General features: G+C 43.9%; 1 protein-coding gene across 1 annotated transcript in view; it reads right to left on the reverse strand.

Moving 5' to 3' along the window:
- Window positions 1–8,710, reverse strand: part of TTF2 (transcription termination factor 2) — a 618,261-nt gene extending 609,551 nt beyond the window's left edge. Inside the window, exon 1 of the mRNA XM_044071547.1 lies at window positions 8,611–8,710. Within this exon, the coding sequence (XP_043927482.1) occupies window positions 8,611–8,664 (54 nt within the window). The 5' untranslated portion in view covers window positions 8,665–8,710. The remainder of the gene's footprint in view (window positions 1–8,610) is intronic.
- Between the last annotated feature and the right edge of the window lie 9,998 nt (window positions 8,711–18,708).

The following is an 18,708-nucleotide window of genomic DNA, read 5'->3' on the forward strand; positions in this document are numbered from 1 at the left end:
CAAACACTGACAGATCTGATAAAGATGATGGTACAAGCAAAATCTGAGAAAGACTGCCTAGCACTGAGCTGTGAAGGGATCGACAGACACCTTGAAGTACTCTGTACAGAAAAACACATCTACCTACTCTACAAATAAACCAATTGGACTGAAGCAGCATAATCAGAAGAATTTAGTAAGTGCTTTTAGGTTCATAGGTTCGTACTAGGCTATCTGCCCTAAGGCATTTATAAGCCTAGCCAGAGTGTATGCGGCTTACACCACCCCTTAGGATGAGAATACTACGCCCTTTTAGGGTTTAGTTTACTATGCCTCTGTCTAGTAGTGAGACAGAGATGACCCCCGGGGTAAACCTACGATCTCCCATCCACTCGTCGAGATTTCTCTTGAATAGAGTCAGAGAGGGGCTCTGCCTAACATGGACTGGGATTCTGTTCCAGAGTGTAGGGAGCCTCTGGGTTATGAATCTGTCCCTCCAGCACGTCCTATTTATTTCTGTGTTGAGGTTTAAGTCACTTGTTCTCGTGGCTCTGATGGATTCGGATTTTCTGAGGTGGAGCATGTCCATTAATTCAGGATTGGACATGGCCTTGTACGTCAGGCACAGATCACCTCTGAGTAGGCGGTATGCGACTGAATAGAGCTGGAGTTTTTCAGTCGGGCAGCATATGACATATGTTTAAGACCCTTTATCCTCTTGGTGAGGAACTTTTGGGGTCTTTCCAACTGCTGCAGGTGTCGGGTGAGATACATCCCAAATGGGGCATTGTACTCAATCATTGGCCTGATAAGAGAAGAGTACAGGGGCACAATGACCTCTCTTGATCTAGATGTGAAACCCTTCATGATAAGGTGGGCAATATAGAAGGTCTTCCTAACCATTTTGGCAATGTGAGTGTCAAATGAGAGGTTACTGTCAACCTGGGTCCCTAGGTCCCTGATTACCTCTTCCGTACTTAATGGATTTCCACCTATGTGGTAATTTGTCGGTACCTTGTTTTTCCCAAAGGGTATGACTATACATTAAGGCCATGGCTCTGGCACCAATTATCTGTTTCTATGAGGCCTCTCTGAAGGATGTTTGTGTCCGCTGGAGTATCAATTATGGCGCCCAGTTTGCAGTCATCTGCGAACTTTGTCAGCCACAATCCTCCTATGTTTGCCTGTACCTCGGAAAAATAAATGCCGAACAAGAGGGGTCCCAGGACTGAGCCCTGTGGGACACCGCTTGTGACTGGCTTAGAGTCTGACATAGCTCCAGCAACTCTGACCCTGTGGGTTCTGTCCTTCAGCCAGTTTGCAACCCATCTTGTGACATATGGGTTTACATTTAAGCTGGTGAGTTTGTCTATGATGCCTGAGTGGGGTATTGTGTCAAAGGCTTTTGCAAGGTCAAGGTAGGCTGTGTGAACTGCCTTACCCTTATCAATGGCCTTAGTGACTGTTTCAAAAAAGTCGACCAAGTTCAAAAGACAAGATCTGCCCTTGACAAAGCCAAATTGGGTAGGATCCAATGTCTGTAGGTCCCCAATGTCTTTGTTTATGAGTTCCATAATGATCCTCTCCATAGCTTTGCAGACCAGGCTCGTCAAGCTTATGGGGCGGTAATTTCCAGGGTCCGTAGAAGCACCGCCTTTGTGAAGTGGGACCGCTGTTGCTGTACGCCACTCTTTGGGTACGTATCCTGCAGTAAGGCTAAGATTAAACAGCAGCCTTATGTGTGGGTTTAGTTCCTCTTGGAGTTCATGTAGCACACAGCCCGGGACACCATCCGGTCCCATTGATGCTGTGTTTTTAGCTTTAGAGAGGGCGGCTCTCACCTGGGCATCTGAGATGTTAGGGAGGCTACACTCTGCTGGGATAGTTATTTCTCCTTTTCGGGGGGGGGGAGAAATTTGCACTGAACCTGTCTGCCAGAATGTTGGCAATGTCAGTGGGTTCAGTGTATTTTGTGTCATTTTGGACCAACTCTGAGCATATCTGGGAGTTTCCACCCAGGTTTCTAACATAGCTAAAGAAGGCCTTGTGATTGTCTTTTGTGTCTTTGGCGATTTTTCTCTCAAAGTTGGCCTTGGATGATTTTATGAGTGATCGTAGTTTTTGCTAGTACTGATCAGAGACGCCTTCCCTTTTAGGGATTTTGCTCTGTCATGTAGTAGCTTCCTCCTCCTTGTAAAGTTTGTTTATGGCTGGGGTCCACCAGACCGGGCGCCTGCCTTTGGGGAATGGGTCTTGGTTTTATTTGGGATTGCATGATCCATGCATTCTTGAAGGTGCCCATAGAAGGCATTTGCAAAGGATTCAGCAGTGTGGGTTGTGGTTTCCACTGGCCCAGGGGCCTTGAAGGATACCACTTCAGTCTTAAGAAGTGTGAATTTTGCTTTTGAGAAGTTCTTCACTGTGGTCTTTTGTGCAGGGGTGGGGCGGGATGTGGATTTCCAGTGAGATTAATTTATGGTCTGATCTTACCAAAGAGGGATATACTTCGGTGTGGAGCATTTTGTCCCCATGTTTGTGATGATCAGGTCTAGTATATTGTCTCCTCTTGTGGGAATGGTGACTAGTTGTTCCATTGCATTTGAGTTTATGAATTCTAGGAACCTTTGGGCTAGGGTGTTGGGGCTTGAGTAATGTTCCCAATCTATGTTTGGGTAGTTGAAGTCTCCCAAAATTATGGTATTTGGAGAGACATTCATACTCTCCAGTGTCTTCAGGAAGGCTGTGTGGGGTTCCTGAGTTTGAGAGGATGGTCTGTAGCATGCTACAAACTGTAAGGCAGTTTTGCCTATGGTTAGTTGCACCTGGATAGTCTCCGATGCTTAGATGCGTTGCCACTAACCTGGAGGTGTGGGTATCTTTGATGAAAATGGATACTCCCCCTCCTTTTGTGGTTCGGTCCAAGTTTTGGGGCCGGAAAGCATGATATGAGGTAAAACCTGATAGTGCTGGGGTGCTCTCAGGAGCCTTGAACCAGGTTTCAGTTACTGCACAGACATCGATGTTCTCCATACTGAGGAGGGCTTCGAGGGTGTGCATCTTGAGGTTTAGACTTCTGGCATTGAGCAGCATTACCCTTAGTTTTTTTCCACTTGTGTTTTCTAGGCAGGTAGGTTTGTCATTTGAGCCTTGCCTAAAAAAGGCACTATGGGGGTGGCAAGAGCCTTGGCCAATATCCGGAAGCCCAGGGGTGACAGGTGCAAGCCATCCCTTGCGAAGCAGCGTGGCTGGTCAAGCATGTCATCCCAAGCAGACAGACATTGGATCCCCTTAGAATGACACCAGTAATTAAGCCAATTGTTAAAACTGATCATTTTGTCTTTGTACTGTGGCATCATTCTTGGTGAGGGTACGATGCTGCTCAGGGTCAGGGTCATACCAGCCTGGGCTACATAATCAGAGAGCTCCTCTATGTCTCTTTTCATGTAGTCCAGGGAGGTACGTCTCAGGTCGTTCACACCGGCATGTACAATGACTGAGTCATATTTGTACTTGCTGTGGAGTGACCTGAGTGCTTGTGTTATGTGGCGGATTCTAGCTCCCGACAGGCAGCTTACTGTGACCTTTTCCTTGTTCAGTCTGGTGAGCGGGACGCCAGTGTGTCTGACTATGGAGTCACCTATTACAAGTGTGTCTGGCATGTTGTTTGGCCTTAAGGGCTGTGACTGTTTAGCACACTGACTTTGTGAACTATGTGTTGCATGTGCTATGTCTTGAGGTGGTGGTTGCTTGGGTGTCTGCTTTGGAGGTCTCTGTTGTTTTGGTAGATTTTTAATCAGCGCCTCCGAGTATGTTTTTGTGTGTTTGGTTTGCTGTTGTGATAGTTCTATGTGAGACTGGGTTTGTGGTGTGCGTGGTTACCTTCTCCTCCGGACTGGTCTTGCCAGTACTGAATTGAGAGAGCTCAGCCTCCAGTTTGGCTATATAGTTGCATTTCTCGCATATATTTGTATTTGTTGGGAGGAGGAGAGGGTTGTCTGTGTACATGAGGCAATTGTAACATTGCCTCAAGATTCACCAGCTGAACAGGAGAGGACGCCAGCAACCGACCCTTCGACATGCTAGAAATAGTGAAAAAGATTGCTGTGTAACTGAGTCAGAAAGGACCTATAGGGAGATGTGTACTCAACAGAATTTAGGTGAATGAAGTACTTTCTTTTGTTTAAGAGTGCTTTACCTGTATAAAAATGCTTTAGGAGCAAGTGCTGAGCTTTTCAGATAGAGTATAGGCTGTTTAGATTGCAAGTAGAACAGTTCTAAGGGAAAAATTGAAGAGCAGACTTGGTGGAGCCAGAAAAAGTTTAACCTTGTTTACCCGGCGCTGCGCTATGCGCAAAGCCGTGCAAAGGCGGATTTTAAGCAGTGAACTACAAAAGAGCTAGGAATGGTCCCAAACAACCAATTACTACAGCTTCTTGTGCTGAGGTCACTTCCCCCAAGGACAGGTAGGCTGCTCAAGGCTCCCCACTCCCACTGGTGAGCAAAGAAACTTCCTTCTATCCAAGTAAGGTAATGGACAACACAGGAACTACACCACAGCCCAGAATACAGCAATGCCTGTATACTGGTCTAAACTAGTCGAGAAAGGCGGGAAAACAAGGATTATTTTTTTGTTTTTTTTTGTAGAAATACACAGAAAATGCAGAGAAAATGCAGAGACTTTTAATACAATCATACAGACCACATAGATTAAACAGAAATTAAAACATCCATTAAACAACCAATCATATCGAGTACAAAAAATTTCATGAAAAAGGCAGCAGTCACAACAACCAGCTGTATAACATGTTCAAACTCTGCCCTCTGGTGGACATTATACTAAATGCATCTCAAACATTAAAATCAAATACACAAATGAAGAAAATGTATTATAATGCACAAGCAATCATATAAAATGTTTGTTCAAAAACAATTGTTTGTCTGTGCAACGAAACTGTGAATACCTTATAAAGACTTCAGTCTTAAAATACTGCTTAAACTAATGTTTGAGGCCAGGTGCCTTAATGGCTTGCAGTCGTAAGTTGCTAATGAAGATCTTTTCTCACCAGGAAGCAATTGAAGTCACCTCCTTTACTGTTTGCAATAACCTGTATGACATCATAAACAAATTTCTTGAAATTCAGGCATGCAACACCATGCCTGTAAAGGACACACTTCTTAGTTTTACTTGTATTTATATGCTCATATCTTCTTGGCAGCCTTCTGACAGTCTTCCACATCTAAAAGCTATAGCAAAGATGAGCAAGTAGCTATATAAAACATCCGTAGTGTTACAAATGAAATTACTAAGTGCCTCATATAATTTAACTGTACGAAGTAAATGAACAAAGACTGTTGTTGACATACCTGCGCACAAAACGCTCACTGTATGCAAAAGTTCCTTTAGGTTTGCTAGTGACATAACTTTTTTTTACTAGGGCCATGCCTCAGTGAGATGTTTAATGTTCACTCCTCTTTTATTAATAAACAAAGGAACTGTACCAAGACAATTCAATATTACTGTCAATTACTCTCCAATTATTTATAATGCTTTTAATCTCAACACTATAAACAGAGGATATAACAGAAAAAGGCACAACGTTAAGAATCATTTGCTTCAGTCATATCAATGTTCTAATTTACTTGCCACAATTTTGCTTTTAAAACCACTTTCTAAAAACAAATTACCAACTGTATTTCTATCAAAAAAAATTTCATCTGAGATATCAAATGTGAAATATTATCCTTTATTTATGCCAGAATGCAACTTCTACCATTCAAGCAACTGTTCGTGTATGTAGTTTTTGCTAGATATTTTAATAGACAAACTCTTCTTCACACCTATGTACTATACCATACTGGTCAGAGTATTACCTGTAAAGAAAGTCAGTACTATTAACAGTACTAAAAAATTAGCAAAATCTTCCCAAGTGCCACCCCATATCACTAGTAATTCATCAATAAACCATCTATAAAATCTAACATATTTAAATTGATCAAGTCTGTACAACATGTTTTGTCCCCAGTGTGCTAAGACCAAAAGTGGCAGAGGATGGAGATACCTTCCTATAGCTACCATTCTGATTAGTCTGTACTCACATTCACAGAAGAAAAAAAGTATATATAACACAAGCTAAATAAAGCACAAATCCTGTACATTTATCTCTTCTTCAAACTACTATATATTTCAACAAATTCAACAGTACCTCTTGGGGGATACTATATCTACAGCTGCCATTATAATGGTTTACTTATTTAAAAAAATAAGTAAATAATGTCACCTAAAATTCACTAAGACCTTAAAAATCTCATGAACCTTGCACATACAACTTCTTAACATTTTTTTAACTTTATAATCAAGCAACATAGCATGTGGTTCCACATTCAAGCCATTAGCTGCTACAATGAGAGGATATTGTACATTTATTTAATCTTTGTGCATTTCTGGAGGTCCAGAGGAAACGATTTAAGAATAAAGAACAGTACAGTATAATGACATTCTCAGCTAATAAACAGTAATTTATAACCACCCGCACTTGTACATTTTTCAATTATTAGGCAGCTGAGCAAAAGTAAATATTTAAACTACACTGGCAGGGTCCCCTGTTATTAACAGAACTGGAGAAACCATGCCATTATTTGAAAGAAGTAGAAGTCTGGATGAGGCTTGGTAAAAGGGTGGGCCAGTGCAGATCTGAAAGGTCTCCAACAGTCTTCTCCAGAAGACAAGGCCTGAGCATGACACACCAAGCTTGCCAATGCCAAAATGGGGATATGACAATGGCTTTGGTCTTGTTCCATCAATCTGACAATGAATGTTAAAGGAGTCCTGGTTGCCTTTACAGGATTATAGCAGCCTTTGGATATGGGATAAGAGAAAAGTAGCTATAACCGGTAATGGATGGGGATGCAGAGATCTTGCAGCAAGACCTTCCCCAGTGACAAAAGAGTTTGTGCAACCAATCAACCAAGTGGCCTGCTGTGGAATACCAGTAAACAGCAACTAAGCTGCTTCTCAGGAATATGCCTGACAGGCAAAGTGATTTGTTAGCACAGTCAACTCTCATATCCCTCAGCTCTTCTTATCAGGTTGTAGATGTGCGTTTCCCTTGCTTGTTTATTGCTGGGAAGAGCAGCGATGCAGAACAATGTCCAATGAAAATCGGAATTTGAGAGGGCTTAAAATGGGACTTTGTAGTGCTCACTGTAATGCAGAAAGACTGACACAGACTCCCAAGCACGTAACTTGCTCCATATTGCAGTGGATAGAAAAACAGTTATCCATATAAGGAATCGTGGACCTGCAGATGGTCTAACCTTATCAGAACTGTGCTTTGTTTTCTTTTTGTATCCACAAGATTGCCTTGTACAATAACCAGCTTAGTCCTGGAAGTTGAGGATATCAACTCCAAATAAGTGTCATCAAAGGAAGACACAAGACTGTCTCCATCACAACTCATTCATGTCTACAGCACCCTTTTTTGTATATTTTCATTTAACACCCATAGCTTTTTATGGCATCCTGATAGTTTTAGGTCTGGCATCCTTAACTAAGTGACTTTTGCATTTTTTTTATTACATTTGGTAACTGGGTAGATTAATAATTAATATGAAGCCTAAAAAGGGCAAGGTATAATTAACAAAACACTGACTTTGTCAATCCGGGGTATCTTGTAGTGGTGATAATAAATGTCACTTGCTACATATACTTCTATATTTACATGGGAAACATGCATTTTACTGAATGGCATGGTGTGGAATATCAAGACAGGAAACAGAAAAATACATTGTCGCTGTCAATATACTGTACACTATACTTGATATATCACTAATTGTTTGCTACTAATTAAGAGCATATGCAATACTTCCATATGGATATTAATATTTCCAAAGCAAGTAAACTATTGTAAGGCATCAGCTGAAACCTTAAATGATGCAGAAAAGCATTAGTGTTTCACTGCAACTGGGGGTGGGTGGCGGCGACAAGCTGGGAATGTTCAGATGCTAATCTACTTAATACCTGATGGCATCAGTCCTGTTGTGGACAAAGACAGACTTCCTCATACCAGATCTGCTCATCTTTAGTGGACAAGTGATTTCATGAACAATAAGAAAGGAATACGAAGTAGACTAACTTTTGTTTTATCTAAAAAGGACAAAACTCATCTGTTGCAAGGGAAAGTGAAAAAGCAGTTTGAAAATTTGCCATTACGGCACAAATTATGGCTGAAATGGTCCACTTTGATCAGTCCACCTACCAAGTTATTATTGTATTTGTATGACCTTTTAATATGCATTACCCGCTGACAATGATCTGTAGTACACTTTGCCTTGAGACAGCAACGGCACACAATTCATTCTCCATTCTTAAACTACGAACACACATTTGCTCAATGAAAGCCTGCCATACATACTACCAAATTATGGCCCCTCTGCAACTCCATTAATTTCTCCTTTACACAAACAGCTGCATCTTCCATCAGCCTAGGGATCTTAAAGGAGTCACTGCACATCCCTACTAGCCAAATGTTTGGCAATACTATATGATATGATGGGAATTAATTTATAACTACTTTCCTGAATCTTATGAGTACGCAAACACAGAAAGCTGTGTAACAGTTAACTACAACTTACCTCATCTTCCTCATCTTTGACTGGACTTTCACATTTTCCTTCGTTCACAGGCATTTCTCTGGCAACCAAGGTGTAGGTAGTCACCACAACATCACACTTAGAAAGCCTACAATATGAAATTAGCCATCATGTAAAAATACATACTACAAGGAACTATTTGCTCAACAGTATCACGGATATGTTGACTAGCCTACAAAATGCACCAATGCAGTATTGCACTTAAACTAATGTTTCACAGAAAAAGTAGTGCAGCATATGGAAAAGTGCCATGCAGTATAAACTACTGACTCAAGCAGAACACTCACATTTAGTAAATGGAAGACTGATTATCCCATGGAAAATCCACAAAGCTTTTCTAGCTATGAAAGTCAACATAACCAGAAAGAAAGATAAAGAGTTATGTACTTACCATAACTTGGTATCTGTGTTATCCTACGTCATCCTTCATCACCATAGGGTCTAGGATGCGATATTGGATCGGAGCCGGCAACATTCTACAGATGGATCAAAGGGTCTAGCTCCTCCCTCTCCCATGATGCCCTGCTGTCCTCTAACCCCCAGATGGAGTTTGCTCTCAACGTTCCTAAGGACTACTCCTGCAAGACTGGAGGGAAACACTCCAACTTCCTCAATGATTCACAAGGTAGGGGGATGGCAGGAGGGAAAATTGTGATGAATTATTACGTAGGATAACACAGATGCCAAGTTATAGTACATAACTCTTTATCTTATGTTATCCAAGTCATCATTCTTCACCATAGGGTCACAGTCCCCAGCTACCATCTACCCTGGGAGGCCTCAAGGAGGAACATACCAGAGCAGAGTGGAGCCAAAGGAAGCCATGCTCCTCGAAATCAAATCTATCTTGTAGTGAGATATAAATGTGTGAGTATTAGACCAAGTAGCAGCAGCAAAAATTTCATCAACAGAAAGACTGGTCAAAAAAGCTGAAGAAGCAGCCATGGGCCTCATAGAATGAGCCTTGATTCTTCCTGGAACCTCAATATGGCTACGGTCGTAGAGAGTGGAGATCCAGCTAGAGATCCATTTTGAGATAGTGACCCTATAAACCAGATGACTGTGTTTATTGGGGGAAAGCCCATAAAGAGCTGCTCTGACTTACGAAAACCTTTGGTCCTATGAAGGTAGAACCGTAATGGTCAGTGTACATCCAAGGTATGTAGAATGTGCTCCCCTTTACTGGAATATTTGGGGTACAACACTGGTAGTTGAATACATCGTTTCAGAGTAGATTTGGAAGCAATCTTGGGCAAGAAGAAGGGGTTTGTCCTGAGAGAGACTCTGTCCTTGTGAAAAATCATGTAAGGGGGAGTAATGGTAACAGCTTGCAGTTGAGACCCTCTTAGCTGAGGTAATAGCCACCAGGAATGTTGTGTTCCAAGACAAGAATTTGAAATCTCAGGAACTAACAGGCTCAAAAGGACTCTTAGTTAGACAATGCAAAAACAAGGCAAGGTCCCAGGGAGGTGAGCGATCCTTAATCAGTAGCCTAAGCAGGAAGACCCCTCTCATGAATGCTTTACAAAACCTAGATGGAAAAGCAGCATCAGTGTTCTCGTGAAAGACAGAAATCGCCACCAACTGAAGCTTGATGGTAGAGAAACTTGCTCCCGCTTCAACAAGTGAGGACAAAAACAAAAGTATGTCTGGAAACTGAAGCAGAAAATGGATCCAAATTCCTGTTCTTGGCCCAGGTAGAGAACCTTTTCCACTTACTGCAATAAACCTTTCTAGTGGAAGGTTTCTGGGAGGCTAGAATGATACGCTTAATGGGAGATGCTAACCTGGACTGTTTCAGAATCACTGGAACTGGAGAAACCATGCGGTTAGACAAAGGGTCCGAAGTTTTGGGAGAGGAAGCACCGATGGATGGGAAATCAGAACCTGACAGGGATCCAGTACCCATGGCGGATACTTCAGATGAGACCTGATGAAGGGGAAAGTACAGTTTTGTACCTACCATAAATGTAGATGTTCGAGGATCCACATTGCTGCAGTCCTTACTATTGGGTAGTCCGCTGTCCCAGTCGGCCCGAATACCAGAGTATGGCTGGCGTCGGTCAGGCGCTTTAGACTAACGTCAGTACGTCAGGGTACTAATGCGCATGACCGACGTCATATCCTCAGTCTTTTCTTGCCCCAGATGTCAGAAGACCCTAGAAAGACAAGGCCCAAAATACCTGCACCAAAATTATGTACAATATATACAAAAATATATATATAAAAATATCAACAGATAACCTCACCTACACAACCACCCCTAAACACAGAGGGAAGGAGGGGACTGCAGCAATGTGGATCAACATCTACATTTATGGTAGGTACAAAACTGTACTATGTTCTTCGTTCCACATTGCTGCAGTCCTTACTATTGGGTAGAATCCCAAAGCAGAGGTAAGGGAGGCTGGCAAATCATAAAGAAGTAGGAGCTGACAACATGCCCTGCAAAACAGCTGTGGCAAAACCAGCCCTAGACTTAGAGTAGATAGGAAGATGATAATGCTTAGAGAAAGTATGCACTGAACTCCAAGTAGCTGCCTCCAAAATATCTTTAGTTGCCACCTTAGAAATGCTGTTGAAGTGGCAGTAGCCCTAGTGGAATGAGGCCTAATCCCAGCTGGAATCTCCTTGCCATGATGGGAATAACAAAATGCAATGCAAAACCCAATCCACTTAGAAATAGTTTGTTTTGACACAGGCTTGCCCTGTGAACTCAAAGCAAAAGAAACAAACAACTGCTGAGACTGCCTAAAATCCTTAGTCCTGCTCAAATAATAGCAATTGCCTGTGTACATCTAAAGTGTGCAAAATCTTTTCCCCTTTATTTTGGGGTCTGCATAAAAGTAGGCAAATGAATAGTTTGGTTTAAAGCCACACTAGAAACCACCTTAGGCATAAAAGAAGGATTAGTACGTAATGATACCCTATCCTTATGGAAAATCAAAAGGGCTCTACTGCCATAAGGGCCTGCAACTCAGACACCCTTCTTGCAGAAGTAATAGCCAAAAGAAAAGCAGTCTTCCATGACAAGTATTTCAATTCAGCAGTAGCCGCAGGCTCAAAAGGTTGTAGAGTAAGTTTTTCCAACACAAAATTGAGATCCCAAGCAGGAGTAGGAGCTCTCGTGGGGTCTTATATTCTTTGCCCCTCTAAGAAACTGCTTGAACAAAGGATGCGAAAACAAAGGTGGGTCACAATCATAGTGAGCTGAAATTGCTGCAGCATGAATCTTAATGGAAGAGAAGGACAAACCTTTGTCCAATAACTCAGTAAGATATTGAAGAGCCACACTCAAATTAGGCTCAGAAACCTCCAAATTCTTTGCTGTACTCCAAAATAAAAATCTCTTCCATTTTACACTTTCCTTGTACTAGGTCTTCTAGCTTCCATAATCACATTTAAAACTTGTTGAGGAAGTTGAGACCTGCTGTGTTTCAACACAGAATATGCCAGGCTGTTAGATGGAGAGAGTGAAGCTTGACATTGAGCAGATGACCGTCCTTCTGAGATAACAGATGAGGAATCAAAGGTAAAGGCCATGGAGGCTTCCTTACCAGACTCCTTAGTAGTGGGTACCAGTGTTGCGAGGCCAATCTGGAGCTATCAAAATCATCCTTGGCTTGTCTTGTCTGACTTTTAACAGTACCTTTGGAAGAAGAGGCAGAGGTGGAAAGGCATACACATGAAGATTTTTCCAACTGAAAGACAGAGCATCCACTTTCCAAGCTGTGCGATGAAACCCCTTTGTGCAAAACTTTGGCAGCTGGTGGTTTAGTGGAGAAGCGAACAGATCTATGTCTGGAGTTCCCCATGACACTGTCAATTTCTGAAATACATGAAGATCCAGTTTCCACTCGTGGGGATCCATGATTTGTCTGCTTAACACATCTGCTAAGGAGTTCTGTGCTCCTGGCAGAAACCTTGCCTGAAGAGTTAGTTGCAAGCTTAGCGCAGTCTCCCATAAAATCATTGCTTGCCTGCATAGAGGATAAGAATGTGTTCCCCTTGCTTGTTGATGTACCACATGACAGTTGTGTTGTCTGTTAGAATCAACACCTGCCCTGGAAGAAGTAACTCCTTGAAAGCCATTAATGCAAACTGGACTGCTAACATCTCCTTCATGTTGATATGTAGATGCTGTAGTCTGGCAGGCCACTTGTCTTGTATCCACTTTCCATTTAGATGAGCTCCCCAAGCAATGTCCGAGGCATCTGTCGTTAAAATCTGACTCGCCTCTGGCCGGGTCACAGAGAGTCCCTTGTTTAGGTGACATTCCTGAGCCCACCACAAAATTCTTTTTGAAGGCAAGGTATTATTTGAATGACAGTGTCCAAATCCTGGCAGTGCTGTGTCCATACATTTTGAGATACCATTGTAGCTTCCTCATATGCAGTTTGGCATTGGGAAGCACCAGAATACAAGATGCCATGAACCCTAATGCTTGAAGGACTGTCCTTGCAGTCAGCACGGACTGATGAGATAGTTGACGGAAGTAAAGTGATAGACTCTTTTGTTTGTCCGGGGTTAAAAGGCCATCTGGGCTGCTGTATTCAGTCTCACACCCAGAAAGCACATGTCTTGAGAGGGTACTAGACTGGACTTTATTTCGTTCACAGAATACCCTAGGCATCTTAGCACTGCTATAACATATTCCAGATGCTGTAGAAGGTCTTCCTTTTCTTGAGCCAGAATCAGGCAGTCGTCCAAGTAAGGATAGATTTGAATTCCTTGTAGCCTGAAGTAAGCTATCACTGGAGCCAGAACCTTTGTGAATACTCTGGGCAGTAGATAAGCCAAAGGGCAATGCAGAGAACTGATAATGAGAATTTCCAGCTCGAAACGCAGATACTTCCTGCAACTTAGCCTTATAGGCACATGAAGGTAAGCTTCCTTGAGATCTAAAGTTACCATCCAGTGATCTTTGCCCAGCAGAGGTAAAAGCTGTTGTAACGTCAACATCTTGAACTTGGGAATGTCCAGATAAGTGTTGAGGAGAGATAAATCCAAAATTGGTCTCCACGTGTTCCCCTTCTTTGGTACTAGGAACAGGCGAGAATAAAATCCTAGGCCCCTTTCTGATACAGGGACTGGCTGAATGGCCCCTATCTGGAGTAACTGAGAAATTTGCTTGTGAGCCTCTTTTCTTTGTGGAGGAGGAACGTCTGGCATGCCTTTGAAAGGGGGCAATGTATGGAAATAAAACCTGTAACCGTGGTGAATGATATCCAACACCCATCTGTCTTGAGTAATTAAATCCCAATTTTCTTTGAAGAGAGACAGTCTTCCTCCCAAAGGAGCTGCCAGACGAGAATCTACTGGCAGCTGAAAAGGCAGGTCATTGGGTCTGTTTACGAAAGGACTGACCCCTGCCCTCACCAGAAGTCTGAGCAGGAGAACTCCTGTTCTAGGCCTAAAGAACCTTGAGCCCTGCCCCTACCACGTCTAGACCTACCCCTAGACTGGGAATCATAAGCAGGATATGTCCACCCCTTAGCAGGCCAATTTCTACTAAACGGAGGCTGCACCTGCAAAAAATCTTTAACAGTTTGCATAGACTTAGCTTTGTCCTCCATTTTCTTCAAAACTGCTTCCACAGGCGAACCAAACAACACATCAGACTGTAAAGGAGCATCCAAAATCCTTGTCTTAACATGCTCAGCTAAATTCTGACTCCTCAACCAGGCATGCCTGCGAAGAACAGAACTAGTGGCAGCCACCCTCGAGGAGGCCTGTACAGCATCGAAACCACATTGCAAAGAATGCTTACCCACTTGTTCAGACACATGAACCAAATCCAGCAACTCTTTACACTCAATACCTTCCGCCAAAGCATCCACCTTAGATTTCAATTGTGAAAGGAGATAATTTTGATATTTTAGCATGTGAAACTGACAATTCAACGCTCTCATGGCTAGAGTGGAAGAAGTATACACTTTCTTTCCCCACCTATCCAAAGCCCTTGCCTCTTTATCAGTGGGAACCGGATTTTTAACCACAGAGGCCTTAACACCTTTAGGCCCCTGAGAAACAGTTTCTGGGTCCGCCCTAGGACTCTTAAACAAATACTTATGAGCTTCGGGCACCCTATAGTACCTATCAAGTTTAACAGGAGCAGGAGGCAAAGAATCAGGGTTCAGGGAAGCCTCTGCAAAAACATCTTCCACCACATTCAACACAGGAGGTATAGCTAAGGGCCTATGCTGGGGTAAAAACAAGAATTCCCTAAGCCTTTTCCTGGAATCAGAGTAATCCTGGCCTTCCCATTTAAAGTGCTCCCTCATGGAATGCAGAGTCTCTGAAAATGAGAAATCCTCAGGAGGAGAATCTGTAGGAGTGGAATCATCCACATCAGAATCAGAATAAGGAGGATACTCCTGCAAATCTTCCGCAGAAGACTCAGAAGCCTCTGAATACTGTTCAAAACTATCAAACTCCTGATCCACCCTAGGCCTCTTATCAGGAGGGGGCATAGAACCTCTAATCATAGTAATCAAATCTTCTGCCATTTTAAGCATATGTTTCTTAGGTACAGAACCCGAAATGCTAGGAGAAGCCCCCCCTGAAGCTGAACATGGCCTACCTCTCAAAGAAGTTTTGGCAACAGAAGGAGAGGCTCTAACTACCTTGGGAAGAGAGGGAAGAACAGTTACCTGAGAAGCCCCCTCAGCCTGGCCTACCTCCTGAGAAGGCACATCCTGTAACAGTAAAGTTTCTGCCTGAGACTCCATAGAAACTCCTGGCAAAACCTCCGGCTCCACTGAGCCTTCTAAAGAACCGACGTCCGGGACTGCCGGTTCATCAACCCCGCTGTTTTGTCCTTGCGCTTCTTGACGAAGCGGCGGAGCATCCGACGGCATTTTATAATTGCAACGCTTCCCAAACACTAACCTGGCACAGTCTAACCTCCTCTTAATAGTGCGTTTGTTAAACCTAGCACAAGAGCGGCATCCAACAACGCCGTGCTCAGGCCCTAAACAAGGTATACACAAGGTATGGTAATCCCTATGAGGTATCTGTTTCCCACAAGAAATACAGTTATTTACTTTTTCTGACATCCGGTTAAATACTGAGGCAAGAAAAAACCAAAATGTTCCCAACGGGTACTTAGCCAACTCTGATTCGGTCTGAAACTCCGGTTTGAAATATCTCAGAACGCCAACCTGCACTCGCAAAACTGCTTCTGCATCGGACCATGCGGCAAAAAGACTGAGGATATGGCCGGTCATGCGCATTAGTACCCTGACGTACTGACGTCAGTCTAATGCGCCCTGACCGACGTCAGCCATATACTCTGGTATTCGGGCCGACTGGGACAGCGGACTACCCAATAGTAAGGACTGCAGCAATGTGGAACGAAGAACATCCACAGATGACGATGTTAGAAAGGGGCAATGAAGATAAGGATGTTCTCAGTCATTGCACTTTCTGCAGAACCTTGGGAATTAAAGGAAGAGCAAGATATGCATATAGGAGACCTAGAGGCCAATCGTGGAATAGGGCATCCCTCAATGGCTCTCCTGGAGGGGGGTCAGGGCAAAGTACCTGCTGCATTTGTGGTTGGCTGGGGAGGCAAAGGTCACAGCAATGCTGACATCAATGGTCAAAAATCTGCTTCATCACTGAAGGACTGAGGGACCAATTGTGAGGACTCAAGATCGATCTGCTGAACCTGTTGGCCAACACACTGGAATCCCAGAGTATATGCATTGCAAGAAGGAAGTGCCTGGAGAACATCGGCCATTCCCACACTCTCATGGCTTCTCTGCACAACTGGCAAGATCACCCCCCCCCATTTGCTGATATACCAGACCACAGCCATGTTGTCTGTCTGAATTGCAATCATCCCTCGAGGGAGTCAGTCCTGGAAGGCTTTCAGTTAAAGAACTGCTTTCTCATCTCTAGGACGTTTATGTGCAACTTGGTCTCTATTGGGGACCACACGCCTTGGAGAGTCTTCACCTGAAAATGCCCCCCCCACCACCACCCCACCAGGAAAGCGTTTGTGGTCACTGTGGCCTTGGGCAGAGGGAGAGAAAAAGGCCTACCCAGAGTGAGATCCTGAGACTGAAGCCACCATAGGAGGTGATGTCTGCACACAGGCTTCAGTTTTAATGGTCATGCACTGGGGATGAAACAGAGCAGACCATTGTACTGCTAAGGTCCACTGCAACACTCGCATGTGGTACCTGGCCAGAGGAATGAGATGAATGGCTGAGGCCATGGATCCAAGGGCTCGAAGAACCAAGTGAAGCAGGGGGAGGCACAACAGGTATAAGATCTGCGTGACTTCTTCCTGGATCAACTGAACCCTGTGGAGAGAGGCAAGGCTGCAATGTCTGAAATGGAGTCTAACAACTCCTATGAATTCCAACTGTTGTGTGGGATCAGATTGGATTTGAAAGGTTGACAGTGATCCCCAACTGGCAGAAGAGGGATAGAACATAATGGATCGCTTGTAGCAGTCGATGCCTCGAAGGTGCTGTTAGGAGCCAGTCGTCGAGGTAAGGAAAGACCTGAAACCCTTGCAGCCGCAGGTGAGACGCTATCACTGCCATTCATTTGGTAAACACCCAGGGGGCTGTGGTGAGACCGAAGGGGAAGGGTAGGGCTCTGAACTGGTAATGACTGACCCCTAACTGGAAGCGAAGATGTCTCCTGGAATGCCTGTCTACCTTGATGGGATAGTAGGCATCCAGGAGATCCACTGAGCATATCCAATCGTCCTTGCATAAGATGGGCAGAATGGACTGAGCAGTGACCATCCTGAACTTTGACATCTTGACTGAAAGATTGAGCTCGCTGAGATCCCAAATAGGATGTAGGTCCCCCATCTTTTTTGGCACTAAAAAGAAGTGAGAATAAGTACCAGATCCTCTTTGTCCTGCTGAGACCTCCTGGATGACTCTTTTTAAAAGAAGTTGAACTTCTATGAAGGCCAACTACCTCCCCGACATTCCAATCAGTCAGAGAGAATGTTTCACTGGAGGGGGTTCCAAAAAGGGAATGAAATAGCCCCTGGAAACAATATTTAACACCCACTGATTGGAAGTGATGTTTGTCCAGGCTAGTGGGTGTAGGGAAATGCGACCCCGACTACCTCCATGGCAGAGCAGCCAGGTAACACTTCAGGAGCGCTGATAGGGTTGCTCAGAGAAGGGTTCTCTGGAGCTCTAATCTTGCAGACCCCCCCCCCCTGTCTTGAGGGTGGCATCAGCCATTGAAGCCTCTCCTCATGCTTCTGGAAGATGTGTCATTAGGAGCTTCTTTGAAGGGAGACTGACTTCTGGAACCAAATATTCTTAGTTCCCTGCTAGGTGTTGAAGGATCTCTGGGGAGTAGAAAGCTTGATCCCAACCGTAGACAAAGTCTTCCCTTCCTGCTCGCTGCGGATCAAAAAATCCTTCATGGAAGGTCCAAAAAGAGTAGAACCATCAAAGAGGGCATTGGTAAAGGACGCCTTGAAGGGTTCCAGAAACCCACATAAATGTAACCAGTTATGATGCCTCACAGCGATACTGGTACCTGTTGCCCAAGAGGTAGCTTCTGCAGCGTTGGAAATTATCCTCATCAAGGAATTTGTGAGGGAAGTCAGACTGGATAACTTGGGAGATACCTTCTTAAGGTCCTCTGCTGGCAGCAACTCTAAGGGAAGTGGAAAGCTTTTGGACAAAATCCCTTTGGAGGCGGGTTAAATGTGCCAAGTAATGAACCGTTCAAAAGTAGCTGAGGCATAAACACGCTTCTCAAAATGGTCTATCGCCCGGGACTCCCTGTTCGGGGGATGGACCGTGGAGCTCTGCTCTGTCAGCTCCTTCTTAGTGGCAGCGACAACCACAATGGCATCAACTGGGACACTTTTGCTCTACAAAGAATAGTCCACAGGAGGGCTTAGAAATTTGTCTGCTCTTTTTGGAATGGGGTCCACCATGTCGGGCTCCTTCCAGGCCCTGCTAGTGATCAAATCTACTAACTCGTTAGCAGGGGGGGGGGGGTGCATCCAGGAAGTAGACAGGCCCATCCTGATTTCCTTCAGAAACATGGACTCCTCTGAAAACGGGGGTTGGGGGAGGTCATCCA

This window comes from Protopterus annectens, chromosome 5.part0 (genome assembly GCF_019279795.1).
Source record: "Protopterus annectens isolate FY-2018-M chromosome 5.part0, PAN1.0, whole genome shotgun sequence".
Lineage (NCBI taxonomy): Eukaryota > Metazoa > Chordata > Ceratodontiformes > Protopteridae > Protopterus > Protopterus annectens.